Source organism: Eriocheir sinensis, chromosome 47 (genome assembly GCF_024679095.1).
Source record: "Eriocheir sinensis breed Jianghai 21 chromosome 47, ASM2467909v1, whole genome shotgun sequence".
Lineage (NCBI taxonomy): Eukaryota > Metazoa > Arthropoda > Malacostraca > Decapoda > Varunidae > Eriocheir > Eriocheir sinensis.
In genome coordinates this window covers 8,817,076-8,837,280 of record NC_066555.1, presented here as the reverse complement: position 1 = coordinate 8,837,280, position 20,205 = coordinate 8,817,076, and the positions used below count along the sequence as shown (strand labels likewise).

General features: G+C 43.0%; 1 protein-coding gene across 1 annotated transcript in view; it reads left to right on the top strand.

Moving 5' to 3' along the window:
- Positions 1 to 20,205, top strand: part of LOC126981367 (DNA damage-binding protein 1-like) — a 130,798-nt gene that overhangs the window by 86,119 nt on the left and 24,474 nt on the right. The window contains exons 13-15 of the mRNA XM_050832389.1: positions 8,577 to 8,707; positions 17,304 to 17,488; positions 20,030 to 20,153. Of these exons, the coding sequence (XP_050688346.1) occupies positions 8,577 to 8,707; positions 17,304 to 17,488; positions 20,030 to 20,153 (440 nt within the window). The remainder of the gene's footprint in view (positions 1 to 8,576; positions 8,708 to 17,303; positions 17,489 to 20,029; positions 20,154 to 20,205) is intronic.

Below are 20,205 nucleotides of genomic sequence, written 5' to 3'. Positions count from 1 at the left end.
AAGTCAGTGTTTTTTTAGTTATAAGGCATTTTGTCTTTTTTACTGTGTTTTTAAATGAGCTGATCTATGAAGAAAATGAACTTCCATCATTTTGCTTGACACAGTAGTTTGATAAAGTATTGTACAGTAGAATCTCGAATCTCGATCATAATTGGGACCGAAAATACTGATCGAGATTCGAAATATCGAGATGTGAAGTTGAGACCAAAGCCTTGCCAACTAACCTATTTCAACTATGTTAACTTGCCCTTACGATAATCGCGTTTCTCACTTCCGGGTTTTTTCACACCTTGTTGTGGTCCTTGACTCCCATTCTTGCTCTTACCCACCCCCTGGGCCTTTCAATTGGCTGCGGGAAACATGGTGAATGGGATCCAGGCAGCCAAGTACTATGTAAACAACCTTGACCACATGCTGGGTTTAAACAGCTGACTGGTGGCTGCTGCTGCTGATGATGTGTCGGTGGCATAGCCTTTGTATCGGTGCCACCTAAACGGTATTTTTATTAGGGCTTGTGTGTGTATGGCAGTGTTTATTATGGGTTTAGGCTTTTCAATTTGCTAATTCTTATTTTCCACATGTTATATAAGACTTCTTTCTTTTCTTCCATCTCTTCTTTTTCAAAAGGTGGAAGAGCAATCGAAAAAATCAGCGATCGAGATTCGTGTAATTTGATCGAGATATGTGAATCGTGGGTTCTTGATGGTGCAATCGAGATGCAAAATATCGAGATGAGATTGATCGAGATTCGTGACTTTACTGTACTACATTTCTGAGCCAAAGTTTGCAGATAGGACCAAAATTAGATTTTAGGCTTTTTTTTCTCACTAATCAGCAATAATCTGGCTCCAATTTTTTCTCCTTTCTTTTCTCTATTGAAAAAAAAAACATTGAAAATTGGTTAATAAGTTTTTGAGATCAACTCATTTGAAATTAAAGATTTTTGGTTTTGAGAAAAACCAAAGGGACGCCCACAAAGTTCGTGGATTGAGCAAGTCGATAGATTCTGCCATGAGGCAGTTCACTTTTACTAACAATAAAAAAACTTACAAAGTACGTGGGGCTGAGGTAGGACTCAAGCACCAACTAGTGAGCTCCAGCGGTGGCTGAGTGGTCAGCTTGACAGCCCCGTGTTCAGGAGCTCCAGGAGGGACGCGGGTTCGAATCCTGGCCGCCGCATACCTGAGGTTTTTCAGTCACCGCCGAGTGGCCTAAGACTACCCACATGCTGCCTTGAAGACCACCCATCAACCCGGGCTCTAGACAATTTCTCCAAAGAGATGCTCAAAGCTAAGTTCCAGGGGGCAGCATGAGCCAACACAAGATGGCGCCACTATAAACACTCGCCTGTGCCAAAACGGGCTGGACAAACCATCAGGCCCCACCGGGAACAAGCCCACCGGCGCAATAGGCCACAACGTATGTTTTGACCAAAGCCCTGATTGATTTTCCTTTTTGCCCCATCCTTCCTACATCCTTCTCATTTCACCTGTGTGTGTGACAGGTATGGACATGACCTGACCTGAGTCAGGTCATGTCCTGATCAAAGCCCTGACCTGACTCCTTTCTGACCCTACCTCCCCACACCCTTCTCCTTTCTCCTTGTTTACATCCTCTCTATCTCACCTTTCACGAGAGGGGCTCATAACCAGAGTGAAGCTACACACCTCCTCTCGAGTTGGGGGCTCGTGTGGTATTGAGGCTGCGCCGAGTTGAATCAAACGCGACAGGGAGGAGGCGGTGGAAAGTTCAAACTCGGTTAACGTGTTAACAACTCTCTCTCTCTCTCTCTCTCTCTCTCTCTCTTAAAAGGCGAGTCACATAGAATGATCAAATTTCTAGAAGAAAATTATCTAAGCCAAATGGTTTCTGAACCAACTCGACAAGATAACATACTCGACCTTGTTATAATGACCCAAGATAACCTAGGCAGTACTGTCATGGTAGGAGAACACCTCGGTTCTTGCGATCATAAATTAGTGCGCGTCAACATTAGAGCTCAAACATCAGTGACTGAAAATAAAGTAAAGGTGCCCAATTTCAAAAGAGCCAACTTCATAGAAATCCGACAAAAACTAACAGAAATACAACTATCAGATGACGGCAATGTAGAAGAAGCCTGGCTAAGCTTTAAAAATCACTTACTCACATAGCAGAACACATTCGTACCGTTGTGCGAGAAGCGAATTAACACTAATAAAAGCCCACCTTGGTTTAATAGCGAAATCAAACAATCAGTCAAGGAGAGGAAATTGTTTTATAGATTAAAGAAAGAACAAAGCACGCCCGAAAACATTAGACTTTATAATGATGCCAGGCGACGAGTAAAAAGACTAGTAGGTCAGGCAAAGCGTAGATACGAAGAAAATATTGCAGCCAACTGTAAAAATAATCCGAAATCTTTCTTTAGTTACATAAACAACAGAAAGGCGATCAAAAGTGGTATTGGACCTTTAACAAGCAGCGACGGTGCACTAGTGACTGACAGCCAACACATTGCAAACCTCTTAAACAATTACTTTTCCTCGGTGTTTAATACTAACAGTCTTCCTCCCGCTACCACCAACACCAGTACTAATGTAAATCTCGAGCACGCATTGCCTAATTTTGAAATAACAACCGATGAAGTCCTGAAAGCTCTCCATTCACTTAAAACAAATAAAAGTCCTGGACCCAATAAAGTATATCCTATACTGCTTAAAGAAACAAAGAGCGAAATAGTCTCCTCCATCACAACCGTATTCAATATGTCCTTGCGACAAGGCATCGTCCCTTCGGATTGGAAAAAGGCTAACGTGACATCGATTTTTAAGAAAGGAGACAAAAAAATACCAGGTAACTACTGACCCATTAGTCTAACTTCAATTGTAGGTAAGCTACTTGAGAGCATAATTAGAGACAAAATTGTGAGTTACCTCGAAAGCCATTCATTAATTGGGGATTCACAACATGGCTTCTGTAACAAAAGATCCTGCCTATCAAACCTATTGACCTTTTATAACGACCTCTTCTCAGTTTATGACGTAACCAAATCATTGGACGTGGTTTATCTTGATTTCCAGAAAGCGTTTGATAAAGTACCACATCATAAATTACTTTATAAATTAAAGCAAATAGGTATTGACGGTCAAGTAAACCAATGGATCGCGAATTGGTTGAGCAACAGACAACAAAGAGTGGTGATTGATGGATTTAACTCAGAGTGGGCGCCGGTCACTAGTGGGGTCTCTCAGGGCTCAGTTCTTGGCCCAGTGCTCTTCATTATTTACATCAACGACGTGGATGTTGGACTCAATACAGGTAACTCTCGGTTTACGCGAGTTTGGTTTACGCGTTTTTGAAATAACGCGGGGTCCAAAATCCAAATAAATGCTTAATTTAGGCGTTTTTTTCACTTATACGCGACATTTTATGGAGTGGCCACCATATGTCTCACGCAGCTGAACTCGCACGGCCACACAGCTGAGCTCAGTTCTTCCCGCGCGCCACTTGAACAACAATACAGTACCTACGCTGCCACGCTACTTAACAATAGGGGTGGGCAGGTACCGGTACCAGTACCGGTACTAACGGTACCAGCAATACGGTATGGTACCGGTACCAATACTAGCCAGCCCCTCATGGTGTCCCTCATTTCTTCCTCACACGAGAGAGGCTGAGAATGAGTGCCCGAGTGGATATCTCGGTTCTGGTGACACACGGCATACAGCTGTTTGTTGTGTGGGTGTGGTTGTGTGGTTTGTAAACAATGCAAATGGCGGCCGGGCTGGGATTGCGTGAAATAACTCCTCGTACAAGACTCATGATGTACAGTTTCTGATATCACATTTACCCCATTATTCTCACTAATATTAATAATTAATAATGAACACATGGACATTTTTTTCCAATATGATTTTTTATGTAGCTTGTACTGCTCCTTAGTCATACAATCTTAAGCCACCTGTGACATCAAGATCAAGATCATACTGTAATGCCCCGCGAGCTTATTTTCTATCCTTCCTATTTCTCAACACGTCCTCTGCGTGTATCGAAATAACACGAGAAATTAATCAAGACAAAGTGAGGGTATTCCCCGGCTGCCTGGGATTGAACCCGCGACCAGCGTGACGGGAGAGCCACTCCTTACCGAGTCGGCCAAAGAGGTACCCCACTGGCTAAGTGGGTTATGGGAGGCTCGTTCATCAGGCCGTCGCCGCACTACAATACAAATGGCGCCCGACGGAAAAACGGGATAACAGCAAGGCATGGACGATCTTCCACCGATTTGGTCTTTGTATAGTAGTTATTAGATCGCCCTGTATTCTATGGTAACATATTATAGGACAGCTACGGACTATGAAGGATTATAAACAATAATAAAGGTAAGTTTGCCGTTGTTATTGGATAAGACGAAAAACAGACCCTTAAAAACATCCCAAAGAAGAAGAAAATTATAAAAAATTTGTACATTCAGTGTATAACGCGCAGGGCTAAACTTTCAGGCATTTTTATGTGGAAAAATGCGCGCTATACGCCAAAAATTACGGTATTTATTTTTTGACAGAAACCAACCTCTTGTTTGATTTACATTGTTTTTGAATTACGCGACCTCTTCAAGAACGCAACACTCGCGTAAATCGAGAGTTACCTGTAATCGCATTAATAAATTTGCAGACGACACAAAGATTGGTAACTCGGTTCTCACTGACGAAGACAGGCTTGGTCGGATAGATGGGAGATGCCTTTTAACGTAGACAAGTGCCAGGTCCTTCAAGTTGGAACAAGATATAAGAAGTTCAATTACGAAATGTGCGGCATTAAACTCACAAGCGTTCAATGTGTTAAGGACCTGGGGGTCAAAATCGTGTCAAACCTCAAATTCTCACATCAATGCATCGATGCAGCAAATAAAGCGAACAGAATGTTGGGCTTCATTAAAAAAAATTTTTTATTCAAGAATAAAGATGTAATACTTCCGCTCTACAATAGTTTAGTCAGACCCCACTTGGAATATGCGGTACAGTTTTGGTCTCCTCACCATGCAAAGGACATTGCTAAATTAGGTGTTCAGCGTCGGGCAACAAAAATGATCCCTTCCTTGCGCAACAAATCCTACGAAGAAAGGCTTTCCACCCTTAACATGTTCTCTCTTGAGAAACGTCGCCTCTGAGGAAAACTGATCGAATGGTTTAAAATACTTAATGGTTTCACGAATGTAGACAGAACAAAATTGTTTATGATCGATGACACTTTGCGAACGAGGAACAATGGCATGAAACTCAAATGTAGACAAGTAAATTCAGACTGCACCAAATTTTTCTTCACCGACGTTGTAGTGCGAGAATGGAATAAGCTCCCACCGTCAGTGGTCCAATGTAACACGATTGACTTTTAAAAACAAACTTGACCGTCACTTCCTTGAACTTAATATTAACTAGAGTAGAAAAGCAACGTTTTGGAGCCATCTGATTAGTGTAGATTCACATAGGTTTAAGGACAGACCACCTAGTCTGGACCATGGGGTCTGTGTGGTCTGATTTTCTATGTAATTCTATGTAATTCTCTCTCTCTCTCTCTCTCTCTCTCTCTCTCTCTCTCTCTCTCTCTCTCTCTCTCTCTCTCTCTCTCTCAGCCACAATGTTTGGAGGAAAATGTCGAGTGTGATACTACCTTTCAAGGTAGCGTGCGTGACGCCGATGGTAAGTAGATGTGACCCGTACATGTCAAAGCAGCGCGAAACTCGGGGTGATAATGCACGAAAGTCGGGATGATAAGAATTTAGGACTAACCGCGAAAGTCGAGGATCGCGAAACTCGGATAGCGCAAAACTCGAGAGGGTACTGTAGGTAAATACACACACACACACACACACACACACACAGAGTGGAGTGCCTCAAGGATCAGTATTAGCACCATTACTTTTCCTTGTATATGTAAATGATATGTCAGAGGGAGTAAACAGTTTTATGAGCCTGTTTGCAGACGATGCAAAACTGCAAAGACATAAATGAAATAGTAAAGACTGTGAAATACTGCAAGATGACCTGAACAAGATTTGGGAATGGAATATGAAATGGGAGGTGGAATTCAATGTGAAGAAATGTCATGTAATGGTAATGGGAAAGAGTGAAGGGAGACCAAAATGGACATATAAAATGGGAGATGGAGAAATATTAAAGAAAGTTCAAGAAGAGAGAGATCTGGGAGTGACAATACAAGATAATCAACAGCCTGAGAGTCATGTTAATGGGATATTAGGTGGTACGTATACACCATGGTGAGAAATATAGGATTAGCATTCTACTACATGGATAAGGATATGATGAAAAAGTTACTAACCACTATGATTAGACTAAAATTGAAATATGCAGAGGCGGTGTGGTCTCCCCATAAGAAGAAACACACACACACACAAAAAAAAAACCAGAAAGAATACAAAGGATGGCAACAAAAATGGTTCCAGAACTGAAGGGATTGCCATATGAAGAAAAATTAAAAGGAAATGGACCTATCAACACTAGAAAAAAGAAGACAAAGGGGAGACCTAATACAAATTTATAAATTATTGAGTAAAATGGAAGTAGACAATGAGATTACTACTATGAGAAGGAATAAACACCAGGAACACAAGAGGACACAGTAAAAAATTGAGGAAAGGAAGACGCTTGAGAGACATTAAGAAATATAGCTTCCCGCAAAGAAATATACAGGTTTGGAACAGACTGAGTGAGGATATAGTATTGGCGAAGAGTGTGCAAAACTTTAAGGAAAAGTTGGACAAATACAAATATGGAGACGGGACCACATGGGCGTAAGCCCAGGCCCTGTAAGACTACAACTAGGTAAATACAACTAGGTAAATACAGAGATAGAGAGAGGAATATGAATATTAGAGAGTAAAAACATCTGTCTGCCACCAACGCGGGTTTTTAGCAGCTTTTGGGATGGGATTGAGCGGGAACACAGTCCACGACCTGGTAACTCTGGTGCTGCTATGCGTTAGTTTGTTGTCAGCAGTCGTCACAGCAACACTTTCGCTCATTACTCATTGTGATTACTGCATGTTGTTTGCTTGTTGAAAATGCCACAAGGTCCTGCATATTCCAAAATTCAAAAAAATTAGAAATTCACAACACTGTCCCAGGAATTTTGGATAAGGGATTCTCAACCTGTAGTAAATTGAAGGAGACATCCTACCTTATCTGAGCACCCTGTCCATTATGAAAATGACATACTCCACTACTAGACTCATGGTACATCAATTCTTTTTATTCCAAATCAGTATTATCTATTATATTGATTTTATATATATACAAACTATATTTACTGTGTTCTTCAATTGAATAAGCTATTGTAAATTGTTAGCCTCATTTTGCTGTCTTTATTGTGATTTTTGCAGTTAGCCCGTTCACTCCGGGATGTGTGCAGCATGCTTAGTGGCATAATATGGGGTGCAGTCCGCTGCTGCTTTTCTCACGCGCTGTTGCCAACAACTGATTTTTTTGTGTTTTTAGCATAATTTTGTCTGCTTTGATTATTATCCTTTTCATTTTGCTATATGACTCACTTTCGTGATGACATGTTTGTTGAGTATAAAAATGTGTATATTTGAACAATTCAAGCCACATAATGAGTGTCCTTAACTGGATATAAAATCCATCACCCCCTGGGGTTTGCATGAGGCACATAACTATCCAACCAACTCATCATCAAAGAACAACTTGAAAGCATTAGTGAAGGACATCAGACATGATACCCCAAATGCAGGATTCAGTCCACAAAACTGAAAAACAAACTGTGGCAGTGGATCAGGATGCTTTTTAGAAAACACGTCTCCAATAAACTTTCAACTTTCCTCAACCTCCCTCATCTCTACCTGAGGAGCCTCAATCTCGTCATTGTTCATGGAGGGATCATCCTATCCCTCATGTCTACCATATATTGATCCCCACTACCGTTATCAGAAAGGTCATCCATAATGATTGGAATACAAGTAACTTCCTTCTCAACACCAAAGACAAAGTGAGTGGGTAGGGGCTGTGTGTCAGGCCAGCCAGCCAGGGGGAGTGTTGCCATATGGGTAGTGTCACAATTATTTTGTTTTATGACTGAATGACGACCAAAGGGGGCAGAGCCAGATCTGAGTATGTGAGGCATTCCAAGGACACACCGCTCTTTTAGTAACTCGGCGCAAGATTTTAATTCCTCTTAGTCTAGAGCACAGAGGGATTAGGCGCCAGGTGCAACACCGCATGGCTGTACAGGCGAGCCATGATGCACCTAATGCGTCGCCGTAGTGAAGGGGTTAAAAACAATGGATTTTTTTTGCAAGTTTTTATTAGGTTTTCAATTTTTTTTTATTTATTTAAGGGTTAGTAATATATGTGTGAAAATATTCAAATTGAGCAATTCATTATTCAATAGAAATATTACTACAAAGCAAAGTTAAGTTTTATGTTAAAAAAAAGTACTGTATATGTATGCTTTCAAAAAATAGGCTACATCTAATTGACTGAAAATACTTTACAAAGTGGTATTTCCATTATTCATTGCAAACTTATATATCTTATTGATTTTACCTGTATTTTCCACAGACATCATCCCTCGTTCAATCCTGATGACCACTTTTGAAGGCCATCACTACCTTCTATGTGCTATGGGGGATGGCCAGTTGTTCTATTTTAGTTATGCCCCAGCCACTGGCTATCTCTCTGATAAAAAGAAGGTAAGGTTTCACCTGGTTTTAATGTTGTGTTTGTATCAGGGTTGTTTTGATTTAAATCAATTTAAATCTGAGTAAAAAATCATGATTTAAATCAAAATGGAATATACTGTACAGTACCCTTCCGAGTTTTGCGCTTGCTTTGTTCTGAAGGTATAGCGCTAAACTCGAGGATCGCGAAACTTGGGTTATTGAAAACACTGAAAAAGCGCTTAGTTGTTCCGACCCATGGAGAAGCTGACTTTTTTTTTCCACTTTACTCCTTTGTTATCTCAAAATGCATACCTTGGAAAAAGGAAGAAAATGGGAAGTGAGAATGGGTCGTTTAGAAGCAGCAGTTGAAGGTGGCTGCCTTACGATTGGCCGGCAGTTCTGAAAACACGCTTGTGATTCACTGTGAGTACGATTACGTCGTCACCGGCGCTCACTCCATCAGCGGCCTCACTGCCTGAAGGCGGTGTCACACATGCTGTTTTCTCCAACCGTTGGGGCCATGGGCAACTGCGGTTTGCCCGTACGCCCAACTGCGAGTGAGTTCTTAGTTGTCCGTACGCTGGTGTCACACTGCGCCTTTTTCCTCCCACCGCATTGACTGTAGGAGCAACCGGCAACTCCCAACTTTTCTAGGTGTGTGTCACACACGGTCAAGGTCGGTTGCCTGTATTCACATCCACAATGTAAACAAAGCAGTCGCCCTGGGCCTGTATCGACGTGGCGCTGCCTGCTAAAGTAAGGGATGTCACGACTTATGGTGCCATTACCCAAGTTATGGACTTGTTGCTGCAGTTAAATGGAAGGAGGAAGTGGTTGTGGGTGTGGCGTGCCTGTGGTTCCTCTGTGCCAGAAGTTCGCATGTGTGGCCAACCCACCCATCTAGACTCTGCCCACATAAACACGTGGATCGAGTAGCAACAAACACACACACACACTCACATGCACACACCAGACTCATCAGGAACCATGGCAGATGTTTCTATAAACAGAAATGACTGACATTTCCTAGTGTGTTGAATATATTTGGTGAGTGGTTCATACAAACCAAACATACCCAATGGCAAGAAGAGAGCAGTGTTAACCCCTTCATTACCGAAATTGTAAATTTTTGTAGTTTTTTCATTCTGCAATGAATCTCATTGAATAAAAGTTATAGAAAATCATCCGTATAACTCAACTGTGAAATCAGATTATGATTTGGACAGACCGTTTAGCTGGAATTCCATGACTCCCTCCAAAATTCAACTTCTGCTTCCCACTCCTCTGAACACTCCTGTGAACAAGATATTGGTTCATCTAGAACATCACGTATATCAGTGGAGTGGAGTGGAGGTGTCAAGACTACGCTCAGTATGCACACAATGGGCAGAAACTAAAGGAAGACCACTGAAACGGGACGGCTGAGGGAACATTGTCAGGGGGTGAGAAGTCGATGCTCAGCCAGAAAGGTCTTAAAAATAAGCTTGAGTCACCTCCCCTGAGATTAAAGTGCTCAGTGTGTCAACAGCGTTACCACCAGTCAAGTATAACGAGCAAGAGTCAAAAGTAAGCAATTAAATATAATTATTAGTTTCCAATACGACTCCAACCACGCACAGACACACGGAACTCCACCACCAACACAGTCACACAGAACACCACGACCAAAACCATTCACACACACAGCAACCACCCGCCAATCACACACCAAAGTTGACAGGTAGCTGGTCAGGGCTCTTGCACACCACCGTGACACTCTAGTTGCTAGGCCGAGTGTCAGGGGAAGAGAGACGTTCACGGGTTAGTACTCAGACAGGCCACTTCGGACGACAGGTAGGCAGGCCGCTCCAGCGACAGGTAGACAGGCCGCTCCGCACAACAGGTAGACAGGCCGCTCCACACAACAGGTAGACAGGCCGCTCCAGCGACAGGTAGACAGGCCGCTCCGCACAACAGGTAGACAGGCCGCTCCACACAACAGGTAGACAGGACACTCCACACAACAGGTAGACAGGCTGCTCCACACAACAGGTAGACAGGCCGCTCCACACAACAGGTAGACAGGACGCTCCACACAACAGGTAGACAGGACGCTCCGCACAACAGGTAGACAGGATGCTCCACACAACAGGTAGACAGGCCGCTCCACACAACAGGTAGACAGGATGCTCCACACAACAGGTAGACAGGACGCTCCACACAACAGGTAGACAGGAAGCTCCACACAACAGGTAGACAGGATGCTCCACACAACAGGTAGACAGGACGCTCCACACAACAGGTAGACAGGCCGCTCCACACAACAGGTAGACAGGCCGCTCCACACAACAGGTAGACAGGACGCTCCACACAACAGGTAGACAGGACGCTCCACACAACAGGTAGACAGGACGCTCCACACAACAGGTAGACAGGACGCTCCACACAACAGGTAGACAGGACGCTCCACACAACAGGTAGACAGGACGCTCCACACAACAGGTAGACAGGACGCTCCACACAACAGGTAGACAGGACGCTCCACACAACAGGTAGACAGGACGCTCCACACAACAGGTAGACAGGACGCTCCACACAACAGGTAGACAGGACGCTCCACACAACAGGTAGACAGGATGCTCCACACAACAGGTAGACAGGATGCTCCACACAACAGGTAGACAGGATGCTCCACACAACAGGTAGACAGGACGCTCCACACAACAGGTAGACAGGACGCTCCACACAACAGGTAGACAGGATGCTCCACACAACAGGTAGACAGGATGCTCCACACAACAGGTAGACAGGATGCTCCACACAACAGGTAGACAGGATGCTCCACACAACAGGAAGCCAGGACTCTCCACACAACAGGTAGACAGGATGCTCCACATAACAGGTAGACAGGACGCTCCACACAACAGGTAGACAGGACGCTCCACACAACAGGTAGACAGGACGCTCCACACAACAGGTAGACAGGACGCTCCACACAACAGGTAGACAGGACGCTCCACACAACAGGTAGACAGGACGCTCCACACAACAGGTAGACAGGACGCTCCACACAACAGGTAGACAGGACGCTCCACACAACAGGTAGACAGGACGCTCCACACAACCGGAAGACAGGACGCTCCACACAACAGGAAGACAGGACGCTCCACACAACAGGTAGACAGGACGCTCCACACAGCAGGAAGACAGGACGCTTAGACAGGGGCACGAAGGAGGCCGTACACCCGGACGGCACATGGAACAGACTGGAGGAGAAGGTGGTTTGTGCAAAAAACATTCATGATTTTAAGGAAAAGTTGGATAAGAGCGGACATGGAGACGGGACAGCGTGAGCGTAGCTCTTTTCCCGAATGTCACAACTAGGTAAATACACCCAGACGGCACAAGGACAGGCTGCTCTCGGCGACAGCAACACCAGACAGGCAGCAGCACACTCGTCCTTCGATAACCAGCTATCAGGGCACAAGGGAACCGACGCCACAGTTCTACTGTTACTCCAGCTTATGCGGTGACCCAATACACACCGCTAACCCATGACGACTCTTTGCCTCGAGCTGTGCTGGTGTGAGCCCTCTCTCTCCTCGGTGCGATATGGATACATGCTTAGCCAGGCCGGCACAGCACCAAAACAGCCACAACACCAGTCACAAAACCTGCCACTAAAACAAAAACCCCATTGCAAGTAAATAACAGAAAACACTTAATATCTTCATATATCACAACAGCTTGATAACAACGTATCAACACATACGCCACCCTACACACACAACAATGAAAATGATGAGACACTCACAAACTCAAAAGTGGGGAATGGCGCGGTGCACGGGCTGGAGGGAGGGTGACTGAAGGCGGCTAAAAAGCATGCTCGCACGCCACCTCCCAATGAACCAATCCAGTACTCGCTATGAAGCACTGAATCACGCATACTTACTCCATTCCGAATCAGTGAGCCAGTCAAACAAGGTGGCTTCCCGTCCTTGGAAGGCCGGCCAGCCCTGACAAACATAATTGCTCTGCAGACGCCATGATGCGTAGGCAGGAACTGCAGACTATTTTTAACACGGAGTGGTGGTAAGGGACAAAAGAGGTGCCAGTTAGTCACTTCGCATTGACAGAAACCTAGATACGAGCAGCCTTCAAATTCCGGATAGCTTCTCGCTCTCCGGCGCTGGCATCATGCTCGTTGCCCACGTCTGATAGAACTGTATGACGCCAGCGGCATCATCGTCATTATGGGGTCAGTCATCTGTCTGGCAGAGACGTACATCTATTTCTCCACTCACTGGTGTGAGGGAAAGAGGGCCTCCGTCTCTCCCTTCCCTCCTGTGGGGGTTGACAGTTTGTATGGCCTTGAACAATTTAGCCTGAATTTCACCCACATCCTTGTGTTTCTGGCCATTTCTGCTGGATTCCATAATGGATGGAAAACATACAGGAGGCAAAACAATACCAGCAATCATTAATCTTTTACATTGCTGGGCAAAATGATGCCTCCTCCTTCTTTGGAGGTCATTTATTAGTGGCTTATTCTGCTCGCAATAACACCTGCAACCAAGATCACGTTGCAAAGTTTCTTGCACTTTCTGTAGCGACACATCACCAAGAAGAGTGTGGGTTCATTCTTTCAATTTCCTGCTTTAAGGCGAGGAGTGACGTAAAGCTATCGTCTTAACACATTCCTGCTTGTAAAAAAAATGTTTTGGTTTCCCTGGTTATTTCTTATGGAGCGTGACCGTCCCCCCTCTGCCAGTCTTAAATCAGTGGATCACGTTTTGCAATGTTCTAAGCTTCAGTCTTGTAAGGCGAGCGTCCGGATAGCAGGCCGAAGGTTTTAGGTAAAATTCCTTACGGTTCCTTAGTTGTAGAAAGTCATACTAAAACGTTTATATAAGAAATCCAGCAAAGTTAGCATACATCTATTGATTTCTAGGAAAGTCAGGCAACCCTGGGTGAGTGGGAGAGTGCGGGCTGATGGCTGGGAACTATATAATGAAATCAGTGCCTGTGTAGCTGAAAAGGGATGGATTCCGCATGGCTTTCACTCGCCGATACTTGATACCGCAACACTGCACGTTACTTACCCACTGTATCCTGCTTTTTGCCTGCTGTTAGCCATGGGACAAGTGTCTAAAACGATCAAGCAGAGGAGTGACGCCTGGAAGAAGAGCAAGGACACAAAAAGACAGCGTGTTGAACCTGACACCACCACCGCCTCATGCTCCTGCAACTCTGATACCCCTCACTTGACGAGATAATACCTTGCCTTTAGGAAGGGCAGGTGGGGGGGGAGACTAGGAGCCTGATATGCTTAGAAATACATCTGATTGTATTATCAGATTGTAGGTAATCATAAAAAAACACATAGTATACCTGAAAACGCTTCCTAGTGTGTTATAACAGGTGTGAGATCGATTGATAAACTTTGTCAGCCTGTATCTCAAAATGCAAGTTATTCCCCTTCTAAAATCTATTTTGGAGCCAAATTTAGCTTGATTTCAATGAAACAAAAACAATAAGGCAGAAGAATGTTTTTTCATCCGATGTCCATCGCTGTTTTTTTTTATACATGTGAGCTGTCATTTTGTATTAATATTTTCTTGGTCAAAAAAAGCGAAAAAAATTTTTTTTACATGAAAAAAATAATAAGCTAAAATAAAAAAATCTAACAAATGCACATCATAACATGTCTTAGCCATAAAAAAAATGAGAGTTGTGAGGACAATAATAACGCTAGCATAACACTCGTAAGTTTCGGAAGGGGCTGTTGGGGGCTGGCGGGGTTGGGGGCTAGAATGGGGCTGAATGTCTAAAATTGATGTACATGTTTTCAATACTTCATACCATAAAAATCAGAGTGATTCATGCATATTTACCAGAGATATGGCAACACCGTTCCTACCCGGACTCTCGCCTTAAGCAGCAACGGGATACGGGCAACCGACCTTGGCCATGTGTGACGCACACCCGGAAAAGTTGGAGTTGCCAGTTGCCCTAGGTGGCACCAACGTGGTGGGAAGAAAAAAGCCCTGTGTGATACCAGCTTACGGATAACCGTGAACTCGCTCCTGGTTGGGCGTACGGGCGTTGCCTGTAGCCCCAACAGTTGGACGAAAACGGCCATTGTGACACCGCCTTAATAATTCTGGGAGTAAAAGGAGGTAAATACCAACACTGGTAATATATAAAATCATGTGTCCGGAACAATTATCAACCAAATGAGTGAACAGGCATTTAGTGGAGAGAACGAGGCAGCCTGGATTCAAAACAAACCTGCACCAGCCTGCCAAGTCTTCTCTCGTCTTTGATCTATTCTACCCACACAGTACAGACTTTCTGCACTCCCTTACCGTCTGCCATTTCTAGAGAATGCTGCAGAACTCCAGACAGTAGTTCTTTCCTTGCCACAAAACCATTAAGCATGATGCTGAGTAGGATAACATGGTGACGAGACGGCTCCAACGATTGAACTGATGGCGGTTTTGACAGCAGCAGCGAGTTATGCGGAGGTGGAGTCGTCAGCTCAGAATTTTCTACCAACCTGCTTTCTATCTATCTTCCTTGACATGTTAAACTATTGATAACAAGTATGACAGACTTTTGAACACCAGTGAAAATCATTTTGGGGTTTCATCACTAAAAGCACTAGATTCAAAGCACAGCATATGGTATATAAGGAGGTTAAACCTGTCTAACAGCTTAACCTCCACACCCTTTCAGTCATGGTGCTGCCATCTAGGTACGTTTTGGATAACTTGTCCGCTTCCTCCTTTTCACAAGTTTTATTGCCCCTCCTTCTCAAGACTCCTTGGTGGCACCCAGAATGGTGGGTTTGTTCCAGTTGACCTTTTGACTGGATTGCTACTGGAGTGTGCCTGAATCGTAATGTGACCATTGCCACCAATGTGGATGCTACCATTGAATTTCATGTAATAATATGTGACCAGACTGTGATTGGACTGACTTGATCGTGACTGACGCTACAGTGTGAATTGGGCTTTAGTTTACTCTCTTGTTCCCATTGTTTGTGGATACCAAAATGACGGTCTGGTTGTTCTGGCCACACTGGAGCCCCTCAGTGCTCAGTACTCGGGAAATTATATATACTGTACAGTAAAACCTCGGTTTACAAGTGCCTTAGTTTACTAGCGCTTTGATTTACGAGCAAAAAAAGTCACCCAAAAAAAGCCTTGGTTTATGAGCGGTGACTTGGTGTACGTGCATCTGGTTTGTACAAGTCGAAGATGTGAGTGTGAGTTTCCTTTGTTCACTGCAAGACGAGAGCGCTCAGAGCGGCAAAGAATGGGAATGGGGTCTCAAGCTGGTGTCACATTGGGCCTTTTTTCTCCAACTGTGTTGACAGTAGGCGCAGCTGACAACTCCAACTTTTCTGGGTGTGCATCACACATGACCAAGGTTAGTTTCCCGTATCCACATGGTACCATTTTCAAAAGTAAGGGCTGTTGTGGCTTGTGCTGCTGTTACTCAAATTATGGACTTGTTGCTACAGTTAAATGGAAGGAAGTGGTCGGAGTACGATTATGGCTTCAAAGACGTGAGGACAGGAGTGTTTACTCAAACCAGCAACTGTCTATACATACTTGTATAGTCAGGCAATGCATATTGAGTCTATAGTACCTGTGTAAACATGATTGGTTGAATGAAATTACATGAAAATAAATAGGAAACTGAAATATATCCCAGGTATCTAAAATTTTTGCTTATTGGCACCCTATTTTTTACAGCAAAGGAAGCAGCTCAAGATCAAAAAAAGTGATAATAAGGAAAAAAAAGCCTGCTAAACACTGCCCCTATAAAAAAAAAAAAATGCTTTCTAAAGAGTGGCCAAAAGAGAGGCCAATTTTGAAAGAGTTCAAGTCATAGACTGGATGAAATATAGACGATTTGTAGTTTGGTAGATAGTAGGTGTTTTACTGTATATCATTGTCAAGTTCAAGGTAAGCTGAATTCAGTGAGACCCAAATGAACCTGATCAGAGTGATAATATTGGCATAATTGAGCTCAGAAAATAACTTCAGCGCCTACTAAAAAAACTTGTATGGTGTTTTAGTCACGGCCTAAGAGTTAAGTTGGATAATTTCAGATTCAGCAAGGATATAAGCGAGAAGGGGTATACTAATAGAGGGGTGGATGAGTGTAACAGGTTTGGAAGCTATGTTGTGAGTGCCATTCTTCAAGTAAATGTTAGATATGAGTGAGGTTATGTTTATAGAAGCAGTCTTGTAGAGGCCTCCCAGCCCCTTCTGGACTCCTTATGTTCATATATTATTGTTGAAATCTGCTTTTTAGCTTGGCATAATTGTCATTTGGAAGACATTATGGCAAGCTCCCATTTTATATTACTTGTATGGCTGCACAACAACAGAAACGTCACCTTCAAGTCGCACTCTACGTTTGAGTCCTCATTTACCCTCAGAATAATTAAGTCATTTTGAAACATTCATTCCGTTTGTTTTATTCAGAAAAGAAAGTGTAAAGCAAGGTTTGCCCTGTAATATTTGGCAACACTGCAGCATGTTATCTATGTTTTAATGTTTGTCTGTTCTATGAATGTATGTAATGTTGTAGTCAGTGGATGTTACTTATTTTCGACTATTTCCTTTGACAGGTTGTACTTGGAACTCAACCTACCACGCTACGCAGATTCAGATCCCTCTCCTCAACTAATGTGTTTGCCTGCTCAGATAGACCCACTGTCATCTATTCATCAAATCACAAGCTAGTCTTCTCCAAAGTTAACTTAAGAGAAGTAACACATATGTGTCCACTCAATGCTGAGGCTTATCCCAACAGGTGAGACTGACTTTATGGTTCTGTTTGACATGCACAAAATTGTACATAAGTTGATTGTGATATAATAAGATAACTTCAGGGCTTTTGTTAGGATTTTTCTCTGGGGGATCCTAAACCCCTAGTCACCTTGTGTAAGTATCCCAAGCTAAAACTTGAGAGTCCCATGTATAATTTAAAAAATCAAACCTATTGGCTTCTGGTTTTCTAATCTGTTTGGGGATTGTAAAACTCTTGTTGATGTGCAACCTATCTACAGCAAACTCATAGTTTGGGTTCATTTCAAGTCAGAGAGAGGCTGCTTTTGTAAATTATAGAAACAAGGTTTGCAGAATGAATTCTTCTTTCCTGAATCTAATCACATACACAAATAACACACATACATCTCCTTGCAATCATCATGTTTATTTAGACACAAATTTTACCCACCACTCATATTGCCAACTTCTTCACCGTCCACATTTCGGCTCCATGTATCATTGCTGGTCTTACTGCTGTCTTGTACACTCTTCCCTTAATCATTACATTGATTCTACAATCACATAACATCCCTGACATCTTTCTCTAGTTTTTCCACCCTGATGGCACTCTGCTTGTTAGCTCTTTATCCAGATTTCCATCCTCAGGCACTGTCGAACCTACCATATTTGACGGCTTAAGGCGCATGGGCTTATAAGACACACTTCAATTTGGGCAGGCATTAAAAAATAAATAAATAAATAAATAAATAAATAAATAAACGGGTTTAAACCACAAATGTCAGGTGAAGGATTTTCACCTGACATTCGTAACCCGCCCCACTATCAAGTCATTTTTAAAGTTTCGTATGTATTCAGATCATTATTAAATCCCAATATTTTACATTTCAAAATCTTAATAGAGACTCGAAAGTCCTGCTTTGAGATGTAAACAAATATGGTGTAGACAATGACATTGTCAGAGGGGTAACGGGTATAAAATTTGTTCATCATATTTTTTTATCATTCTATAATAACCCATTTTCTTAAAATCTCGTCAATACTATCCATACAGTGGTACCTCGTGATTCGAACGCCTTTCAATTCGAACAATTCCCAATTCGAACACATTTATCAACCAAATTTTGTCCTCCAGTTCGAATGTGCGTTGCAATTTTAACACAAACAAACGGCTGCAGATGAAGACACCAGTGTAGCCAGGTTGATGAATGTGATACCGCGCAGTCCAGCCTCAAAAGCCGCCAACCCACGACTGCCATTTTTTCTCACACAGTCCCTTGAAAAATAGCCCAATTGCTCGGGAAAAACGTGGACCTGGCAACGCTGGAAGCCACTCTTGTCAGTCACGCTGGTGCTCCCCCGCTTTGAACGCCACTCTTTGTTGTTCTTGATATTTTTTGCATATTTTCTTGAAATTAACCGTCATTATGTCTCCCCAGAAAGTGAACAGTGACAGTGCAAGTGGTGGTCGGAAGCTTAAGCGTTATAGTATGGAAATGAAGAAGGAAATAATACAAAACCAGAGAAACTACCGACATACCTTTCATCATCACTGTCATCATCAGCACTCTCCATATCCGTCCATTTTTCCTTCCTTTGTGATCCAATTCCTCTTCTCTTCGGTTTATTCCACCCCAAATCATCTTCCCTCCCACTCATCTTACAACCATGTCAATAATAGGAGACGAGTACCACAGTGAACATCCCCCAGGCCCTTTGTAAACACTACTCTAGGCCCCATTGGAAACAGCGCCAATCAGCTGATCAGTGGGGAGCCTGCCAACCATGCGTCTTTTCTCCCGGTGCCCCACAAAATGCATTTACATGTGCCAGCAATATTTAGTTGACAATATATATCTGGTTGACAATATTTGAGTGACCTGGCCACAGGGCACAACATAAACCCATAAAAATGTTAAAAAAAATATGAGGATTTTTGGGCCTGGAACGGATTAATTTTTTCTACATTAACATCAATAGGATAAATTGCTTCCTAATTCGAACATTCTCAATTTGAACAGCCCAAATGAACCAATTAAGTTCAAATTGGGAGGTACCAATGTATGTTATTTGTGCCTATCAATTAAACAGAGTTAAACAATTTTATGAAGAAGGTCTGTCTTACCTCAATGATTCCTGCCTTTGTACTGAGGAAACACAGTGGGTCTTGCTCATGTCGTCAAGTTTGGTGCACAACCGTCCGCTAGTTAGTTTAGGTACATGCATGTTTAAGCTTCATCACTTAATTTTCTTACTGACTGGTGTTAAATGCATGGGAGATAGAACAGAGCCCTATGGAACACCACTGTTGATAGGTTTAGGAGTAGGATTGTGGGTGAGTGTAACAGTTTTGAGTATAATTAAAGTTTCAAATACAGGTTAAAATGGCTTTCATGGATAAGGATGGCAAATAAGTAACTGATTTTCAGCAGTTTATTTGTGTAAAGTAATTGACCTTCTACAGATTCCTTGTACCCTTGTATATACTGATGCACTCCTCCATGAAATCACGAAGCTTTTACAGTTTATAGTCATGGTTTAAAATGTGACCTAATATGTATTTCAGTCTTGCACTAGCAACTAGTGAGGGTATCACCATTGGCACCATTGATGAGATACAGAAGTTACACATCCGAACAGTTCCTCTAGGAGAAACGCCTCGACGCATAGCTTACCAGGAGGAGACAGAGGTGACTACCAAGCTATATATTGTATAAAATTATCATATTACTTTTACTTGGA